Raw genomic sequence first — 19,682 nt, 5'->3', positions numbered from 1 at the left:
TCTATTAGAGCCTCCACTCTTCTAGGAAGACTTTCTGCTGAATTTTGGAGTGTGGGTGTGGGGATTTGTGTTCATTCCGCCACAAGAATATTAGCGAGATCAGGCTAATAATAATGTTGGGTGAGGAGACCTGGTAATCAAATTCATCCCAGATTCCACTCTAACCTTGGCAAAACCTAGGAAACCTTGTCTTCATGGCGCTCGCTTTATGTACAGGGGCGTTGGCATGCCGGAACAGGTTCAGGCCTCTTAGTTCCTCTGTAATACTACAGTATACAGATTTGATACAATTTTGTGACGAATGACAAGAACTGCAAATGGGTGGGATGGTCAGGTGTCCACAAATCATGACATTATATTACATTACAGCATTTGGCAGATGCCCTTATCCAGAGCGACTTACATTTATCTCATTTATAGAACTGAGCAGTTGAGGGTTAAGGGCCTTACTCAAGGGCCCAACAGTGGTAGCTTGCCAGTGCTGGGGCTTGAACTCACAACCACTTCGCCATATTAAATCATTGGTTATACTGTGTAACTCTGGAGAGGATGAATGAAGGTGCAAAGCATTGAGTTGTGCAAGACTAACAAGAGAGTTTACAGGAAGTGCGTCATGCAAATACCTCCAATACAAATGTTTGCTGTCTTCATGATCATTAATGTTTTGTTTTTGTTTTATTATGGATAAGCACATCATTATGTTTGGGCAGTGGTGGCTCAGTGGTTAAAGGCTCTGGGTTACTGATCAGAAGGTCAGGAGTTCAAGCTCCAGCACTACCATGGTACCACTGTTGGGCCCTTGAGCAAGGCCCTTAACCCTCAACTGCTCAGTTGTATAAATGAGATAAATATAAGTCGCTCTGGATAAGGGCGTATGCCATAAATGTAAAATGTGTGCTTTAGAGTATTGTTTTAATATTCCATAATTCATACTAACCTACTAACAACAGAAAGATGCTAAGGATTGAATGGCTACGTCCACGTCTTTGATGTCTTTTATTTCCACCGACACATTCTGGCATAGACCTCTGGCTATTTTGGACCGTTCTGGATGTAGGTTTGTGGTGTTGTTGCAGGCGCTGACATAAAGCAGGCATGCACTGTGCTCAGAGCCTCTGTACTTAATCATGTAGAACACTAGTCTGTAGTTTATACTACCTTCATTCTCTTTGGGTCAGCTACATACCGTTCTAACACGTGACGGTGAACGAGCAACAGATTCGAATGTACGCCACTTGAAACGTTGATTTTTGCTACTATTATTTAACTGTCATGACCGAGAAGGAAGGTTAGAGGAATTAATAAGAGGAGGAACTGGATTCTGAAACCCAAACGGTTGAAAGGAAGACTTCTCTTTAAAGTGCCTGTGAAATTAAAATGGCTGTTTAAAAGCTTTCTGTACCTGTCCCTAAGTCTTATGGACAATCCATCCATCCATCCATGTTCTACCGCTTGCTCCTTTTCAGGGTCACAGGGAGCCTGGAGCCTATCCCAGGGAGCATTGGGCACAAGGCAGGGTTTTATGGACAATTTTATATGATATCTTGGAAATACTATTAAAAAAAAAAACAATTAAAAAAATTGATAATCATATTTGTGGAAATCTTCAGGTTCATACAATTAAACACGCTCTAGGACCATATAGAGTATGTCCCACCCCCAGGGGCGTGTCTTGGGCAGAAAACGTGGCTCTTTGCTTTTTTGCCATGCGCCTTCCAGCACAGTGTTCCCACACGATTTCCTTAGATTGGGGGGGACGGTGGTTGGAGTTTCGTTCTGAATCTGGTGGGTGGGATTTGTACAATGGAGATTTTGGAGGTTTCACCAACTTGGGGCTTTACACAGCTGGGTTATTTTGCTTCATTAGACTATGACAGAACTAGAATTTTTATGGCACAGAGGCTTCTCCGTCAGTAAGGGTAAATAAAAGGCTCTGGTTAACTCTTTGCTGTTCTCCATATTTACCTAGGTCATTAAATATGTTTAAATTCGCCGGATGTACGGTGTGTCTAGAACGCTGTTGGCTGCTTGTGTAAGTCGGTCAAGCTCTTCAACCTGACGTCACTCTGACGTCCTGTTTCAGAAGGAAATACGCCAACATCACAGCTTCTCGGGAAAGCGAATAATGTACAAATTGAGATGCTTCTCACCAGTTTATTCGTTCGTTTGTCTTTGACATTGTTTTATCCTCTGTACCCTTGTACCACATACATGAAGAATTTTTACTATTATTAATGGGCAGTGGTGGCTTGATGGTTGAGGCTCTGGGTTACTGATCGGAAGGTCGGAGGTTCATGCCCCAGCGCTGCCAAGCTGCCACTGTTGGGCCCTTGAGCAAGACCCTTAACCCTCTCTGCTCCAGGGGGCGCTGTGTCATAGCCGACCCTACACTCTGGCCCCAACTTCCTAACATGCTGGGGTATGCGAAGAAAAGAATTTCACTGTGCTGTAATGAATATGTGATCAATATCATAATCATTATTTTGTTAGTCAAAAATAATAGCCATTTTATGGGAATTTAACATTTTAATTTATGGACATGCCTATTACTTGTAAGTATAACAAAATGAAGAATTGTTTTACTTTTTTTTTTTTTACTTTGCCACACACACACACACACACACAAACTTCCACTGACATAATTTTGAATACAGTTAATTAATACTATGCCTCAATCTATCCTTAACCTTAACCTCTTAATACAGTGTGTGTGTGTGTGTGTGTGTGTGTGTGTGTGTGTGTGTGTGTGTGCGCGCGCGCGCGCGTGTGATTAATTACTTTCAAGAATATAAGGCAATAATAAAAGGATTGGTAAATATGAGAACTATTCAAATTGAAAACTTCCTAAAGCATCGAGGTTACCATAACGATGAAGAGAAATGTAAACATGGCAATATTACACACCAGTCAGTAGAGCAGCTTTCCATTTATTCGATGGATGACTTAATATCCACAAAGATTAAACCTGTGAAGGAGAGAAGAAGGAAGAGCGAACATATTTTTTCAAGCTGAAAATTGTCATTCTATCGGCAGATCATTTTGCTTTATTTCATACGATGTGGATTTCATACGAGTCTTTTTAGCGGTACCGTACGAGTGTCATTCATAATTGTGTTCGTAGTATTTATACCTGTCTGTATCTCGTCCGCTATATCCGCTGTCTCTGTGTTTGTGAATACCTCCTCTGTTCCAGCCTGCCTTAAGCGTATCGAAACCTGCCTTGTCGCAAAACCTGCACAAAGACCATCAAACTCATATTCTTTTTACACTACAAGCCTAATCATCTCAGTAATAGTCAGCATAAAGTTTTTTTGTATTCATCATGAAATGGCACACATAATGCAGACTCACTTGTTGTGGTAGTGTGAGAGGAACTGCAGTGGGTCATAGGGTGTGTCTGACAGGGTCTTGAGGATGGGAGTGTTGAGGATGAAGCCTGAGCTTTCCTGAAACAGAACAGAACTCACTTCGCACACTCTGGCAAAGCCCAGCGTCTATAACACGGGTATTTTACTGCACCATGTCTCCACAGAGATCCGTTTAGACTGCACTGCTCTTTAACAGGGTCGTATCTGGCATCGCTACACTATAACTCAGCCACTGCTTACAATGCAATTACGGTAGATTGGATTCAAGTGGATGACAAATCACGCCCCAGTGAAAAGAAACCAGCTTCTGATGATGACTTTCGGCAATCTCACTAATAGTAAAAAAAAATCATTAGTCTCTAACGCAACACTGCAGAGTTTAAGTTTAGCCAGAGCACTATAAGCATTCTTGGATAATTTACAATAACTTAGTCCAAAAAACTGAAAGATCTCTTGTCTAATTTATTTAAAGAACTTTAAAACAACAAAGACCATTTTCTGATGAAAACGGAAAGGAAAAAAAAAAAAAGCCAAGGAAAATCAGTCAATAAATGAAACCATTAAATTAATCTCTATATCTCTACCCCACAGAAATGTACAACATATTCCATGTGAGTCGAAGCATTTTCAGACAAGCTGGGCCTGAGAGTCACCCACGAGAGTCTCCGTCTTCCATCTCTGTCCGGTTAGCACTTAAAGCACTCGTTAAAATACAGCAACACAGCATGTGCTCTGTAAATACATACAGCCCCTGCCAAAAGTATTGAAACGGCGAGGTCAGTTCGTTTGTTTGTGCTGTACTCCAAAGACCTTTGGGGTTGAGTTCAAAAGATGAATATGTTCTCCTGTTCAGGAGGTGAAATGCTGCTCAATTGGGTTAAGGTCTGGGGATTTACTTGGCCAGTCTAAAATCTTTCACTGTGTCTTCCTGACAAAATCCTTTGTAAGGTTGCGCTCGATTCATTTGGATGCATTTCTCTGTAAATCAGCAGACAAAATGTTCCTGTAAACTTCTGAATTCATTCTGCTGTAACGATCATGAGTTCCATCATCAGTAAAGATTAGTGAGAATGTTCCAGAAGCAGCCGTGCAAACCCAAGCCGTGACACTACCTCCACCATGCTTCACAGATGAGCTTGTACGTTTTGGATCATGAGCAGATCCTTTCTTTCTCCACACTTTGGTCTTTCCATCACTTTCGTACAGGTTAATCTTGGTTCCAGAACTTTTGTGGATCATCTCTGTATTTCTTTGCGAATTCCAATCTGGTTTTCTGATTCTTACTGCTGATGAGTGGTTTGCATCTTGTGGAATGGCCTCTATATTTCTGCTCTCAAGGTCTACCTTAAATGGTTTTAGATTGTTATACCGTCACCCCTGCTTTTTTTTATGTCACTGAATGTTGTTTTGGGGTTTTTCTTCACAGCTTTCACAATGTCATGTCATGTTGTTGTTTTCCTTGACATTCGATGTCTGGTCCTCGGTATACCAGTGGTTTCTTTCTTTTTCAGGCCAGTCCAAATTGTTGTATGGGCTGTGCCCAATGTTTGTGCAATGCCTCTGATTGATTTTCCCTCTTTTCTCAGCTTTAAAATGGCTTGCTTTTCTCCCATAGACAGCTCTCTGATCTTCATGTTGGTTTATCCTTTTTAACAACAAACACAGTCTTCACAGGTGAAACTGAAGACTCAAACCAAGACTAGAAATCGAGTGGTCTGATACAAAACGTGCTGTGTTCTCCGTCATTCAACGCATCTACATATAAATACCAGGAAATAAATTCTAAACTCTCTTCACACATTCATCTCGAACCCAAATGTCTTCAGTCTTCAGCAAAAACAAACGAATTGGCCTTTACCAATAAAAAGTGCTGTATTTCCTATTATGTTCACCTGGTCTGGATGTAAATACCCTTAAATTAAGGCGGAACGTCTGCACTTCTTTAATAACCCTAACTCTCAATGTCCAAATATTTATAGATCTGACTATACATCAACCATTTACTACTTGAAGAATTACTTTAGACTAAGGTTTTGGAATCGTGGGACCTCCCAAGTCCCACACTTGAATGTTAAAGAGAATGTTAAACATGCAGTGCAGTGTACATCAATCTAGAATTTCTCTGCATGGAATAAAATCAAGAAATTTAGCAATAAGAAATGTTTGGAAGATGTGACTGAGGGTTACTAATTACTGACTGCCAAAGCGCTTATATTAACTGTTATTCATGAAATAAACACTAATTGTCCGTTCAAATGTGCAGATATATATTTGGTTTAAGTGTTTCCATTGCAGATGTGTTCATCTTTATACTGTTAATATTAATCTTTAATATTTAAATAAGAAACAAAACAACACAACACGTGATTTGACCAGGGGTGCCCAAATTTCTGCATACAATGGTAACCAAAGAAAAGCTCATTTTCAAATAATAGACTAAAAAAAATTCTCTACACTCATCACAATGCGAGAAAGAAATACGGCACGGTTTCAGAAACACCCGTATTGCCCAGGATTATCTAAACCTTCACACTGTTCATCTTCTTACCAAGTGCATGATAACAGAGTATGTATCATCTGGATCATCTTACCTCTAATGTCTAGAGGTAGTAATTCAAAGCGAATGGCCTTAGGGTATCATTTTGAAGATGTTTTTCCACTGCTTAATAGAATCATAAAAAATATAAAAAGCCCTTTGAAACGTCTGGAAGATTCTACATGCCTAGTCATCTTGACCTACAAACACTTGATATGATAATCTAGGCAGAGATAGAGAGAGAGAGAGAGAGAGAGAGAGAGAGAGAGAGAGACAGCAAGCAGGTTTAGTGACAGTGCCAGTCAAACCTTCCGTCCAATAGATCTCTCGGCAAACAGCAGGCTCTTCTGTCTGTGGCCGTGAGGACACGCCGGTACCGGAGAATCCTGAGGACAGAGAACAGCATTACGGTGCCAACTAACCTCGTTACCAACTCCTTTAATGGAGTAAATGAGGATGAGTGTAGGAGTGAAATTTGACTTAGTGGGAAAGCAATGAGATGGGATGAGTGTAGGTGAGTGCTGCTCTCACAGGGCATGTCCTGAGCAGTTCCTGAGTGTCCCTGGTGAATGCAGTCTCTCGAGGAGCATGAGCGACCAATTTGGGTAACACTTCATTGCCCTGATACATAAACACACATACACTTGGCACATGTACTTGTTATGTACGGTACAATAACACAGTGGTTCTCAAAAGTTTTCAGCGTGACGCCCCGTTTGTGTAGGGCGCATCCTTTTGTGGCCTGCGAATCTTCCTGCAATTTCGAATTTTTTTTCACGCTAGGCTCTTCTGTATTCACCGTCTCAGCTAAGAGGCTATTGTAATGATCGGCCATGATGATGTCATGTGGGGTCAAGGGACGTGGTCGCCGCCCTGCTCTCTCTTTCTGTGACCTCCACATCGAGTGCTGACACGCGGTCTCATGTTAAGGTACCATTTTTGGGATGTTTTACTCAGTTAATCCTCTTCTAATGACCGACCTGTAACTTTCCTGAGAAACCCGTGAGGATCTAGCCGGATCCTTACACTATGTCCTCTAGCTAAAACTTATTTGAAATAGTCTTCGTTTTTATCAGCGAGTGGCTAACAGTGCATGCTAAGTGTGTCTTAAGTGTGCTGTGTATAATTGATTTCCTTTATTAGTATTTCTCATTTTTATGTATATTCATAGTTCAAAGGATGACAATCCTGACATACAGGTCAAATTAATAAAAAAATAATAATAATAATATTCTACAATTTCTATGCAGCCCCCAGTTTGAGAACCACTGCTATAACAGGCTATCACAATTATTATATAGTATTTCATGTGTAAGCAACGAATGACGGATACTGTACACAGAGAAGCCGATTCAATAAAGAGAGAGAGAGAAAGAGACACCTGAAGGACAGATGTAGGGCGGAAGTCCGTCCTCGTCACGCTGTTTTGCGTCTGACGAGCTTCTCCCTGACGATCAGAAACGGGTAAGCGAGGTAACATGACCGAGCATAGCAGGAATTCAACCGCAAAATACAATGCACTTTAAAAGTAACGGAACGGTGAAGTTTTTGTACTGCAGGAATTTGATATAACGGTGGCTATGAAGTTAACATGCAGGTTTAAGAGTATTCAGGGATGGGCCAGATAGGATTCAGACCTCAGGAGACCTTACACAACTTGAATAGTTAGCTGTTAAGCATCATACCCAGAGTAGAGTAATGATGGATCGAGGAAATCTGCTAAGAATTCATTTATTGCAAAACATTCACAACCATGTGTTAAACCTTATAGCTATGTTTAGTATAAACGTCATGTCTTTTCATTTGTCTATTTCTCCCTCCAATTATCTGTAAAGGAGTATAGTGATACTTAAAAGGACCGTTATTGTGTCATATAAAATCCAATATGCCGGAGTACAGAGCACGAAGAACGCTTGTTGAACTGAGCGGGTGTACTGCCAGAGCTACACTTGAGTGTCGTTTCTAATGCGCCTCCTATAATGAAAAGCAGTAACAATGAAAATATACTGAATTGTGGGCCATGGGGGTGTCTTGGGGTAGAAGTATATTGTACTGCAGGTTGGTTCCCTCAGTGAATCCGCTCTCTTCTTTAGCTCCCACCATCTGATGCTTACGGTACACTGTGGCACAAACACAAAAACTTAACACTCGTTAATAGTTGATTTATTCATTCATTCATTCATCTTCAGTAACCGCTTTTATCCTGGTCAAGGCTGCAATGGATCCTGGAAGCTATTCCAGGAACGCTGGGCATGAGATCTCACAGCACCATGCAATACACATCATTCACACTAGGGGCGATTTAGAGTCACCGATCCACTTACCGGCGTGCGAACATGCAAAACTCTACATAGAACGAAATAACCTGATCTCAGGTCAGATCAAACTGAGAATCCTGTGTCCTCATATTTCTGCTTAATAGTTGAACTTAAGGCTTGATTTTTACCTGAGAGTGTGGGCCTCTGAGGACTGTAACTGCGCTTATACTCCGTCTGGCATGATACTAATTTCTGTAGAAGAGATAAAGAAAGAGAATTGTCGACAACATGAATAGGAGTCATGTTACCAGAGCTTAAAGCGGTCATGTATAGAGCGGAGATATGATTCTCACAGGTCTGGGGTGTGTGTGAAGTTGCAGGTATCCACTTTCTCTGCTCTTGTCTGTCATGCTAGGCAGCGCCTCAGCTCCATTGGGTACAGTCAGTGGTTGGTAATGGCGTTTAGTCTGGGACTGAAAACTGTCCAATAGTGAAACACTAGAGAGAGAGAGAGAGAGAGAGAGAGAGAGAGAGAGAGAGAGAGAGATACAAGTAAAGGTGGTAGAACCAGACACACAGGGTTATCAGATACTCAGTAGTGTTTGCTGACCCGAGGTTGGGGTTGTGAAGCAGCTCGCGGCTGGGACTGTAGTAACCAGCAGGTTTCAGATTGGCAGAGTAGCCTGTCCCATAGTGATGACCTAAGCATGAACTGAATCCTTCTTTACCTGAGAGAAAGAGGAAAATATGAATAAAAACAAGGTGTCCCCCGATGTATTAGAGAACTGAAACGTTTCACGTGCATCAGCAATGTATAAGCAGAAGACAACATGTAGGCACAAAACAAACTCTTTTTTTAATTTTCTACTCCATACTTATAACCATCCACTAATTCTAAACAAAAAAAAAAAATACTGAATTATCATGTGCACGTACTGTATATGAACGAAAGTAACAGAAATCTGAATAACAGTGTCAGATAGTCGTGCTTCCACTACCCTGAACATGCTTGAAACCAAACAAGATGGAAATGTAAGCCATGGAGCCCGAGAGAGCAAACTGTGAGGTGTATGTATACGGTCTGGCGTCTTCTCATCTCTCACCGTAGTCCTGTTGGTAGTTGGTGCAGTGCAAGTTGAGAGAGGAGTTACGCATCCATCTGTCTGCTTTGCCTTTTAGAGAAGGCGTGGCTGTGTCCATTGGTCCATCCATCTATAAGGAAAAACAATACAATACATCTGGACGCATAACAAAGCACACTTGTAACCAGGGGTTACACACTCCACCTCCATTTTAATAGAGAAACCTGTGTGATGTGTATGCTGAGATGCTTTTCTGCTCACCGCGGTTGTAAAGAGTGATTATATGAGTTACTATATCCTTCCTGGCAGCTTGAACCATTCTGGCCATTTATCTCTGAACTTTCTCATCAACGAGGCGTTTCCACGCACAGAACCGTCGCTCACTCGATGTTTTTTGCTTTTCGCACCAGTCTGTGTAAACTCTAGAGACTGTTGTTGTGTGAAAACCCCAGTAGTTCAGCAATTCCTGAAATACTCAACCCGGCCCGTCTGGTCCCAACATCCACGCCACGTCTAAAGTCACACAGATCGCACTTTTTCCTTACTCTGATGTTTGACGTGAGCATTAACTGAAGCTCTTGACCTGAATCTGCATGAATTTATGCCGTGACCTCATTCTACACAATGTAGTTAGCGCTATAGCTATCTGTGAGGTTTCTGTGTGCGTTTGAATATGGAAAATCCCCCAGACTGCAGTGTGGAACTTCAGGATGAGCGCCCCTGGCCCTACCTCGGTAAAATGTTTCAGCATCCTGGAGTAAGCAAAAATATTTGTATAAAATGAGGCATCTCTTTTGAGTCCCTAGAAGGCATGATCTATTTGAAGCAGCATGTTGAGGTAAGTTTAGCTAATGTGCTAGGATTAACGGCTGTAATTGATTTTATTTTTTTATCATGTTTTGTTTGCTCATGCCAGGTTAAACTAGCATTGATTCCAGTAGGGGCCTCACACGTTCGCCTCACACCTCCAGGGTCGGGGTTCGATTCCTGGCTCGATTCCCGCCGTGGCTCTGTGTGTGCGGAGTTTGCATGTTCTCCTCCGGGTACTCCGGCTTCCTCCCCCAAGACATGCAGACAGACATGGTAGGCTGATTGGCGTGTCTAAAGTGTCCGTAGTACATGAATGGGTGCGTGAGTGTGTGTGTGATTGTGCCCTGCGATGGATTGGCACCCTGTCCAGGGTGTACCCCGCCTTGTGCCCCATGCTCCCTGGGATAGACTCCAGGTTCCCCCGTGACCCTGAAAAGGATAAAGCGGTATGCCTACCATGCATATGTTTGGACTGGGGAGGAAACCGGAGTACCCGGAGAAAACCCCCGCAGCACGGGGAGAACATCGAACTCCACACACACACACACACACACAGGGCGGAGACAGGAATCGAACCCTCAACCCTGGAGGTGTGAGGCGAATGTGCTGAGTTCCTGTTCACGTGTAAGTTAATCAGTTAAATACATTTAGATTACTTTTTGGTATTTGAGTACATTTAAAAGTAGAGCAGCAACTTGAGCACATTTTTATCTGGATACTTTTAACCGAGTAAGATTCTGACACAGTGTCTGTGTTTTCACGCGAGTATCATTTCTCAGTACTTTGTCCAGCCCTGGTTTGTTAACCACTCAGCACTCATATTCAGCAAAACACCGTAAACAAGTTTAAATTATTAATATTAATCTTTCGTTTATTTAATGAGTGACTGCTATTTAAGGCCTAGCATACCTGTAACAAGCGTATAACTGTTTGTTTACGTCTGTAATGTTTTGATCCTTTGTAGAATATGATTGTAAGCCTTCATTACATTACAGAAAAAATTTACCTGCCGGAGTGTGAACCTGCGCGCGCCGTGGGAGAGCACCTATACCTGCACGCTGTTACCATGGAAACCAGTACTCTACCAAGGTCATGTGACTTTAGGTAGCTTATTAAAGTACCAGTACTGTATTAAAAGTCAGGACAAGTCAGGGGACAAAGAGAGCCCTTAAATATCAACTGGTTTATTTATTTGTTTGTTTGTTTGTTCGTTCGTTATAAATTGCGCAATAAATAGTTGCACTGAAATATGATTGTAATATTAGCTAGGCTTCTATACAAAAAATTAAGACATAAAAAAGTTATCCAAGCAAAGTGAAATTTCTAGATATTTCTAGAATTCCACTCTGGATTGAATCAAGTGAATCAAAGCTTTGATTCATTCTTTTCCTTATTCACTGATTCTTTTAGCCGTATAGGCTGACCTCAGATTGCTATAAGTAGTTTACATGATATAAAGTAGGAGGATACAGACTAACATGTCGGGCATGTCAGTTAAAAATGTTGTTTAAATCGTTTGAGGGGGATTTAATTAGAGAGAGAGAGGAAAAAAAAAACTTGTCAGCTTTTGAACCTTTTTTTGTGTGTGTTTTTTGTAATTATGTTAGTTTTGCTGTCACGGTGTCGTTTACATTTCCTACCACAAGATGGCGGTGTTGTTCCGTCAGAAGACTCAGCTCACACTGCTGCTTGTCCTATATTCATCCTCTTTCTCCAGTTTATGGTTATGAAACTGCAGTTTTAGAGGACCAAATGCAATTACACAGTTGTCTATTTCTATGGATGTTTAAGTTATGCATCTTTAACCACTGCTGGAAAAAAAATACAGTAGAAACCCTCATAGAATTTGTAATGGTTGAATGGGAATTTTATTGGTTTTAATGGAAACTCTAATGGTCCCTCTGGGTCTCTACTGGTAATTTGTGGACTTCTATTGGTGGCATGTTATGTCTAGTCGATACCATTAAGAACCAATAATGGTAATGGGTTTTAATGGTTAGCTGATGGTTTGTAATGGTATTTGTAGTGGAAACCATTAGAATTTCTGTGATGGTGTTTCTATTATTTGGGGGAGGGGTTTCAGCAGGATGGTTATGCAAAAGACAGCTCACAAATCAATTCCATATGTGATAACTGATTCTGTTTGCATCTCGGCATGAAGACTGGACAAGTGTCAATACCGTCACAATGCTTAAAAATAATACCACATTTCCAAAAGCACAAGCACCGTGACGAGTCGAGCAGTAACAGGAGAGAAGTATGGAGGAAAGGAAATGCTTATCGTCATGGCTGTGTGTGAGCTGACCCACAAGTCTTTCTTGATGACTGACTGCAAACAGCATCAGCAGAACAAATTCACCAAATCCTAGTAAACAGCTTTCCACCTTAAAACACAACTTTCCACCTTAAAACACAACAAAGCAATGAAGCACTTAAGGAGGTTTTCAAGTCAGGAACTTAAAGCATGGAATGTTCCTGACTAGCCAACCACAAAACCTGAATCCTACTGGTGATTTCATAAAGCCTATGAAACAAGTAGGAACTGAAAATGCCTGCATTACTGAGAATCATGGAAATATACCCAGTTTCCAGTTATGTTTATGGGTCAGAGACTTAAGACGGTCATCAGCTGCACAGGATTAGCTTCTTATTTAAGATTTCCATTTCTTTTGCTTCCCCTAGAATGTGTAAAACAGCTATGATTACTCGATGGATCAACATATCTATGTAGACACCTGATTTTTTTTATTTATTTTTTTTTTAATCCTTAGTCTTTGTTTTAGTTGAAATCCAAACTGAGAGCAGGTATAAAAGAAGCTGTGTTGTTGTGCAGTTGCCTGCAGCCTGATATATCACTTCAATATTGTGGGAATTGTTTATGACACACCTATGGTTGATTTCTTTCTTTGGCCATGTGGTTGGAAAACAAACAAAAAAAAGAAAGAAACATCCAGAGTATCATTACAGTGGCCCATGCTGTGTCATTTTGCCATCAACTCACATTAATCCACTCTCACCTTCACTGTCAGTGGCTCTTCTTGAGCGAGCAGAACTCCTCCTGCCTCCTGCAGAGTGACCTGTCACTGTTCCACCTCTCGCCACGCTCCAAAATATTGAACGGTGCATATTGGCTTGGCTTGGCTTGGCTGCCCTTGTGGACCACGCCATTAGTGAGAGTGCTCAAGCAGCGCAGTGATGTGACTGTTGCACAACATCGTAAGAACACACACGAATGCACACGCACGATTTACTTTTAGCAGAGCTTAGTTTGCTACTACTTGCAGTTTACATTCACACACTTAAAAAATACAAACAAGAAAGATGGAAAGAACGACGCCTGAAAAGATTCTTGGTTACTTGAAGAACGCTTTTTTCATTTCCTGAAGAAGCTTTCAGTCCGATTTTTGTTGCCACAATAAACTAAATGGTCTGCACTTATTTAGCGCTTTTTTAACCTTTAGTGGTTCTACAAAGAATTTGCACTGGTTCTCAGTTACCCATTCACACACCAATGGTTGCAGAGCTGCCACGCAAGGTGCTAACTTGCCATCGGGACCAGCTTGGGGTACAGTGTCTCGCCCAAGGACACTTCAGTACGTGCCGTCACATGGGCCGGGAATCGAACCGCCAACCCTACGATTAGTGGACACCCCGCTCTACCACCTGATCCACAGCCGCCCAGCTAAACGAAATCATTGTCCACGCCCAGATCCTTTCACACAACGGTAACACCTGTGGCGACGTCAATAAAACGTTCCTCAGAAAATGGACGTCCAGAATGGTTCTTCTATGGCATCACTCTAAATATCTTTTCTTGTCAGTTTTACTGTGAAGAGCGTAAAAGCTGGGGAAGTCCTCTCCATTGAACCCACCTCCAATTTAACCCTTGCTTCACAGCCTTGGGTATCTATCGATGTGCCTTATCTGTATGCTGGCTCATACTGTATCCGTGATTATGTATGATCCATGTTGGGGTACAATAAACCTGTTGGTAGATCTCCTCAGCCCCCATCATCTTCCAAATCATCTACTGCATGCCTAGTGTTCCCTCGTTCCAAAAGCTTGTGGTTTTCTTGACCCAAAGAGCAATGATTTTCTGTCCGCATCCAATATAAATAAGATCTACTAGACCAGATAATTGTCTGTTGACGGCCAAGAGTTTTTCAGTGACAATGTTTAAACAAACTCGACAAACAGGAGTGAACGACGTGTGCGTCGCAGCGAGTGATCAGTTATAGTTTCGAGACTAAATGAACTTTCCCCTCATGAAGAAGTAGGAATCAGCCATGTAATATCTTGGCCAGGTTGTCCGTTTGAGTAAGTAGTGCAGACTCCACGATCGAAGTCCCTACAGTGGGATATAGCATTGACTTAAAAATAAATAAATAAACCACGTTTGTCATTTCTGTGCCTCCCATGACTAAAAACACTAATAGATATTTCTCTGACAATTTTCGGACAGAATTGTTTCGATAGATAGGTGATAATTGTGCATGATAGTTTAATTATACATCCATTTAACAGAACATGTCATCACGTTGGCCTTGTTTATTTCCTAACCTGAACAGGAAATGGTGTATTGAGAGCTGGCTGACGTTAACTGAAGGTGACAGCGGTTTCTAAGCATGCTCGCTGTAGTGTAGCTGTCCCTTCTTCAGCTGCGTCGTTTTCCCGCAGGACTTCACTAAGAACTACTCACCCCACCAGCTAGCACAGTTGGTCCAGATGCCACGAAAGCATACCGACTGCCTAAAAATGCTTTGACAAGGAAACTCTGCCTCGCACAGCCCTGTCTGTCTCTTGGGAAAAGAAAGTTAAGGTTTCAGGAACTATAATTCCTAGGAGAAGCGTGTTTATTCAGAGAGCAAGCCGTGGAGAGTTTCAACATGCTGGTGGAAAGCAGGAGGGCAGAGTGGAGGTCTGCAGGGCTTTAAATAACCAACAACCTAAATAATTCAAATAACTTCAAGAACTCGAGTTCTCTTATACTTCTGGGCTCAAAGCAAACTTTTTTTGGGGGGGTATAGCAGTGTGTGTGAGTAAGAGAGAGCTGAGCTTCAGTTTGGGTGCACTTCTGTCATAGTAAATCAATCATCCAGTGTCTGAGTTTTTTTGCCCACAGCCAGTTAGATCCAATAAAACCATTCTATCACATCTGTCTCCTGAGCTCTACTAGTCTCTCTTTCTCCTTTACTTCTGTCCTATATGCTTTTCTTACACTCTTCATGTCCATATTTCCTCCATAACCCCCCACCCCAACCCCGCCGTGGATTAACATTAGGTTAATATTATATTTGTTTTTTTGTTTTCTTCTATGTCAACTTCTCTGTTACAGACCGAAACCTTTCCGATATACAGTATACAGCATATATAGAAATTCTGTGATCTCGGACCTTGGAAAACACAAAGAAAGCACCCTCTCGACTAGGAATTCCTACTCGTGAACTCGGGACGGTCCCCTCAAGCCCGAGTTCAGCAAGTGCCATCAAATCAACATGGCTGCTCACAGGATCAGCATACTGTATATACACAAGTGTTAGCTTTAGATCAAGGAACATAGACATATTCGCTTGTTAAATATGTAACACTGTACACTATATAAGACTATATAGTTCGCTGTTTCGAGGAGGAAAATAAACCTCACTCATCACACTTAGCTGGCTAGCTTGATGGTAACAATAGACGAACGTGGAAGGATCCAACTTTGTAGCACAAACGCGTGGAGGTCGAAAATGACGTAATTCGAGTTCTGCCTTCCAAGGTAAGTCGAATGCAGAATTATTCTTTTGGTTCAGACCAAAAGGTTCTTAAAATGCCAAAGACATTGGAAAACATTTGCACTTATAGCATTTAGCAGCTGATCCTTATCCAGAGCAACTAACAGAAGTGCTTTATAGTCTATCCATCCATCTATTTTCCATACTACTTATCCTACACAGGGTAGCGGGGAGCCTGGAGACTATCCCAGAGGACTCGGGGAACAAGGCAGGGAACACCTTGGATGGGGTGCCAACCCATCACACACACATTCCCACACTACAGACAATTTGGAAATTCCAATCAACCTTTGGACTGGGGAAGAAACCAGAGTACCCAAAGGAAACCCCCAAAGCATGGGGAAAACATGCCAACTCAAGGCCCACAAGGCAGGACATGCTAATCACCAATTCACCCACCGTGCCCCCTACTTTATAGTATCCATCAGGAATCTATGCTCATGGTAGTGTAAATACGTCAGGGTCTGTACTAGCATAGTATCAAGATAAAACCTTATCAAAGAGGAGTTAGTTCAACAACAAAAACATTATTTTTGTTATGAAAATAGTGCTCGTTTACTGTAAGTACTTAGCAGAGAAGTAGGTCTTCACTTTTTTTTTTAAGATGTCAGTGATATTCTCTTCCTGTAGTCTTGCAGGAAGAGCTTATTTCCTGCTAATCTTCCAAACAGCTTGTTTTGTAGAGGTGGCCTGTACAGTTTATTTTTAAACTTTAAGTGTAGTTAATCGTTTAATTGTGACCTTGAGGGTCTTCTTTGCCTGGAGCAGAGTGCTCATGTGCCCTGTTTCTGGCAAACGTACTAGAACTATTCCAGACCTTAGATTTTATTTTTTATATCATGACCTTGATTGTATCTATTTTTATATCCATTACCATTTTTGCTGGTCAACAACAATCTGTCTTTTATTTATTTATGTATATATTTTTTTTTTTTGCTTTTTCTTTCTCATGGTCATGAACGACGAACATATTTAACATTCGTGCTTCCTTAAATTCTTTTCAAAGAGTGTTAATACGTCTGAAACCGACCGTATCCTGGATTATCTTTCTATTCCTCGCGCAAATCAAACCCGCTTTCCTTCTCGGCAAATCCTCTGCGATTCTCACATTTCTTCTCATCTCGCAGTTTTTCCTTCTCCCCTCGTCGTACGGTCCCGTCGTTCCCATCTGTCCTGGAGGCCTGCTGCCAGAGTCTGCGTGTCTGTGCAAGTGTTTCGCAATTATACAGTGTTCTCTTGCAATTTCTCTGGACTGTCATGTTATGATGTCAAAACAGAGAACATTCGCTTCTTTATCCCTCTGTGCTGCAGTGAAAGAGAAGATGTGGGTTGCAGGCTCCACGGTTCCGGCTGATGAAATAAAGGGGCGGAGGTTTCATGGCACCGGTCCTGCACTTAATAGCTCTAAAGAGTGAGTTTAAGTAATTAGGAAGAACCGAATGAAAGAGTGCGAGTGAAAGATGGGAGTATGTACTTGAGAATACGGCGACAGAAGGGGGGAAAGTAAAGGTGTGTACAATGTGAGTCTATTAATAGAGTAATGTGATGTAAGCTGGGGCTCCCGTCGCGCTGGGTGGATTTGGCCGTCTGCTACAGCGCAGGAAAGGACAACAGCACAGTCCTTGTCTACAGGAACCTGGCTCAGTGTGCTTCTGAGTGTGTGTGTGTGGGTATTATAGTGTGACTCGCTCTCTTCACTGACATTGTTTTCCTGCATGGCTCTTTTAACATTGATTTCCATTGTCCAGTTTTCCTTTTGTCTCGAAGCAGCGGTTATGACCACTCTCAGCCAGACAGGTAGAGCACCTGCTGTTTTGTGATTTGCTATTTGAACACACACACACACACACACACACACTTTGTAGCTAACAAATCCAAACTATTTGCTACACTGTAACAAATGAATGTGCCATGCTGAAATTAACACCATGCTCACTCTTAATACTGACCGAGCATGACCAATTGGTTCAAATGTATTACTTGGCAGAGTGTATTGTATTATCGGTACACTGGTTCGCAAATGGTTGCAAAACTCCCTCTGAAATTTGTTATGTGCAGCAAATCTTCTAATCATTAAATCATTTGGTGCATGATTAATTCAGCCCATCAACACTGAAGATTTAATCCTGTATATACACTCACCATTCACTTTATTAGGAACACTCATACACCTGCTTGCTATCCAATCAGACCCTCCACTCACAGGATGTATGTTTGTTTGTTTGTTGCTGTGTGTGAAAATCCCAAGTCACAGAAATCACACCGTCTGTTCATTCCGACGATCGACGTGAACATTGCCTGAAGCTCTTGACCAGTATCGTCGTGATTTTATGCATTGTGCTGCTGCTACATGATTGAGCAGGTGTACAGGTGTTCCTAATAAAGTGGATGGTGAGCGCAGATATGCCACGATTGTATCGGCAGACGAATAAGTGCAAAAGGACACGTCATACTCGCAGGTGTTTGTACAAATGATTGTTTATTTTGATTTGATTTATCATAGAACATAGTAAGAGCTCAGCTCCATAGCTCCACCCACCCCACACACACAGAGGGGTGGGGCTGGGGGCAGACAGGAAAACATATCAACCAATTAAATCACAGTCCGCTCGGCCAAAAAAACAGGAGAGGCAGAAAAAAAGAAAGGAAACGCTTCACCTTAGTACTTCTGGGTGGAGCTTGCAGACACCTCATTCTCTAACCCCACTCCTGAACACACACACACACACACACACACACTAAAGATGTAGATTTATTCAGTGTTATGAAAGCTGACCGAGCAGTTAATCTGAGTTGTAAGGCATGATTGAGTTTTTTTTTTTTTTTTTTTACTTCTATGGCATTTCCCCCCTCACTCTGTAAGACAGCCTTTCAATCGTTTTCATGGAATGTTTGAAGATATAAGATGCTCGAATGAGTACGGAGTGGTGTAAGAGTACTGAGGCGTCCAGACGGCATCTTCAACCCAGAACTAAACTGACATTCTGTGAAGAAATGCGCGCACACACACACACACACACACACACACATACAAGCTCCCTTAGAGAGACAGCTCTACAGTACATCTGCACATATCTAAACATAGCCAGACACTGGGATGTGGGAGGACTGTTCAGATCAGAGAAAGGAAAGCTGGCAAGGCATTAAAACGTCATACGCATGTAATGCTGACGTAAAGCCAAGAGCCAACAATTTCCTACCTCTGATTGACGGTGGTTTTTTGTTTTTTTCCCCCCCAATTATTTGACCCTGTCAACGTTTGTGTTATGCCTGGTCAATGTATTACTATTATTTTTTTTTTTAATGAATATTCATGGGTCTTAATCAAATGCGTTCATTTGAATAAAGAGGAAGACAGAAGAAGAAGAAGAAGAAAGGGAAACACCGACCATGTGGTAGAAAAGCGCTTTCTCCACATCTAAACACCTAACACACAATTCAATAAGGACACAAAGCTTCTATAGCACTAGCACAGACAAACTGTCGGACGAACGTGACGCACAAACGCAAACAAACTCCCACAATTCCTTTCTGCGTTCCCATGCACTCTCCTGGGCGCCTGAACCTCGCTGTGTTCATCAACAAACAAACGACAAACAAATAAACAACCCATACAAAGTATTAACAGGAAACAACACAGACTTTTAAAGATGCCACATGGTAATTCGGAAAAATAATGACAATCAAACGAAACAAAACATGAAAGAAAGAAAGAAACCGTGGCACTGCAAGAATCTACAGAAAGCATGATCTCATGGTAAATTCCTTTAGAAGGCTTCTACACGGCGGACTGAATATTTTATATATATATATATATATATATATATATATATATATATATATATATATAT

General features: G+C 41.6%; 1 protein-coding gene across 2 annotated transcripts; it reads right to left on the bottom strand.

Moving 5' to 3' along the window:
* Positions 1 to 2,907: 2,907 nt before the first annotated feature.
* ppp1r32 (protein phosphatase 1, regulatory subunit 32) lies at positions 2,908 to 19,625 on the bottom strand. Of its 2 annotated transcripts, XM_053685681.1 has the most exons (12): positions 11,061 to 19,625; positions 9,266 to 9,374; positions 8,773 to 8,890; positions 8,516 to 8,660; positions 8,351 to 8,414; positions 7,912 to 8,024; positions 7,286 to 7,351; positions 6,436 to 6,525; positions 6,213 to 6,290; positions 3,352 to 3,446; positions 3,131 to 3,232; positions 2,908 to 2,965 (listed from the first exon to the last, which is right to left on the bottom strand). In XM_053685681.1, exons 2-12 carry the CDS (start codon positions 9,372 to 9,374, stop codon positions 2,944 to 2,946), a joined length of 1,002 nt encoding a protein of 333 aa, XP_053541656.1. In that variant the 5' UTR covers positions 11,061 to 19,625; the 3' UTR covers positions 2,908 to 2,943. The 2 variants fall into 2 exon arrangements, with proteins under 2 accessions (XP_053541656.1, XP_017340121.1); XM_017484632.3 differs by having other exon boundaries at positions 2,908 to 3,232.
* Positions 19,626 to 19,682: the final 57 nt, after the last annotated feature.

The sequence above is a fragment of the Ictalurus punctatus genome, chromosome 14 (genome assembly GCF_001660625.3).
Source record: "Ictalurus punctatus breed USDA103 chromosome 14, Coco_2.0, whole genome shotgun sequence".
NCBI lineage: Eukaryota > Metazoa > Chordata > Actinopteri > Siluriformes > Ictaluridae > Ictalurus > Ictalurus punctatus.
The sequence above is the reverse complement of the archived record's forward strand: the minus strand, read 5'-3'. Positions and strand labels throughout refer to the sequence as shown.

Coding starts and splice junctions, on each gene's coding strand:
- ppp1r32 (XM_017484632.3), bottom strand. CDS start 9,374: ATGGATGGACCAATGGACACAGCCACGCCTTCTCTAAAAGGCAAAGCA. Junction 8,891..9,265: donor CAACTACCAACAGGACTACG/GTGAGAGATGAG, acceptor TCTTTCTCTCAG/GTAAAGAAGGATTCAGTTCA. Junction 6,291..6,435: donor AACTGCTCAGGACATGCCCT/GTGAGAGCAGCA, acceptor CTCTGTCCTCAG/GATTCTCCGGTACCGGCGTG.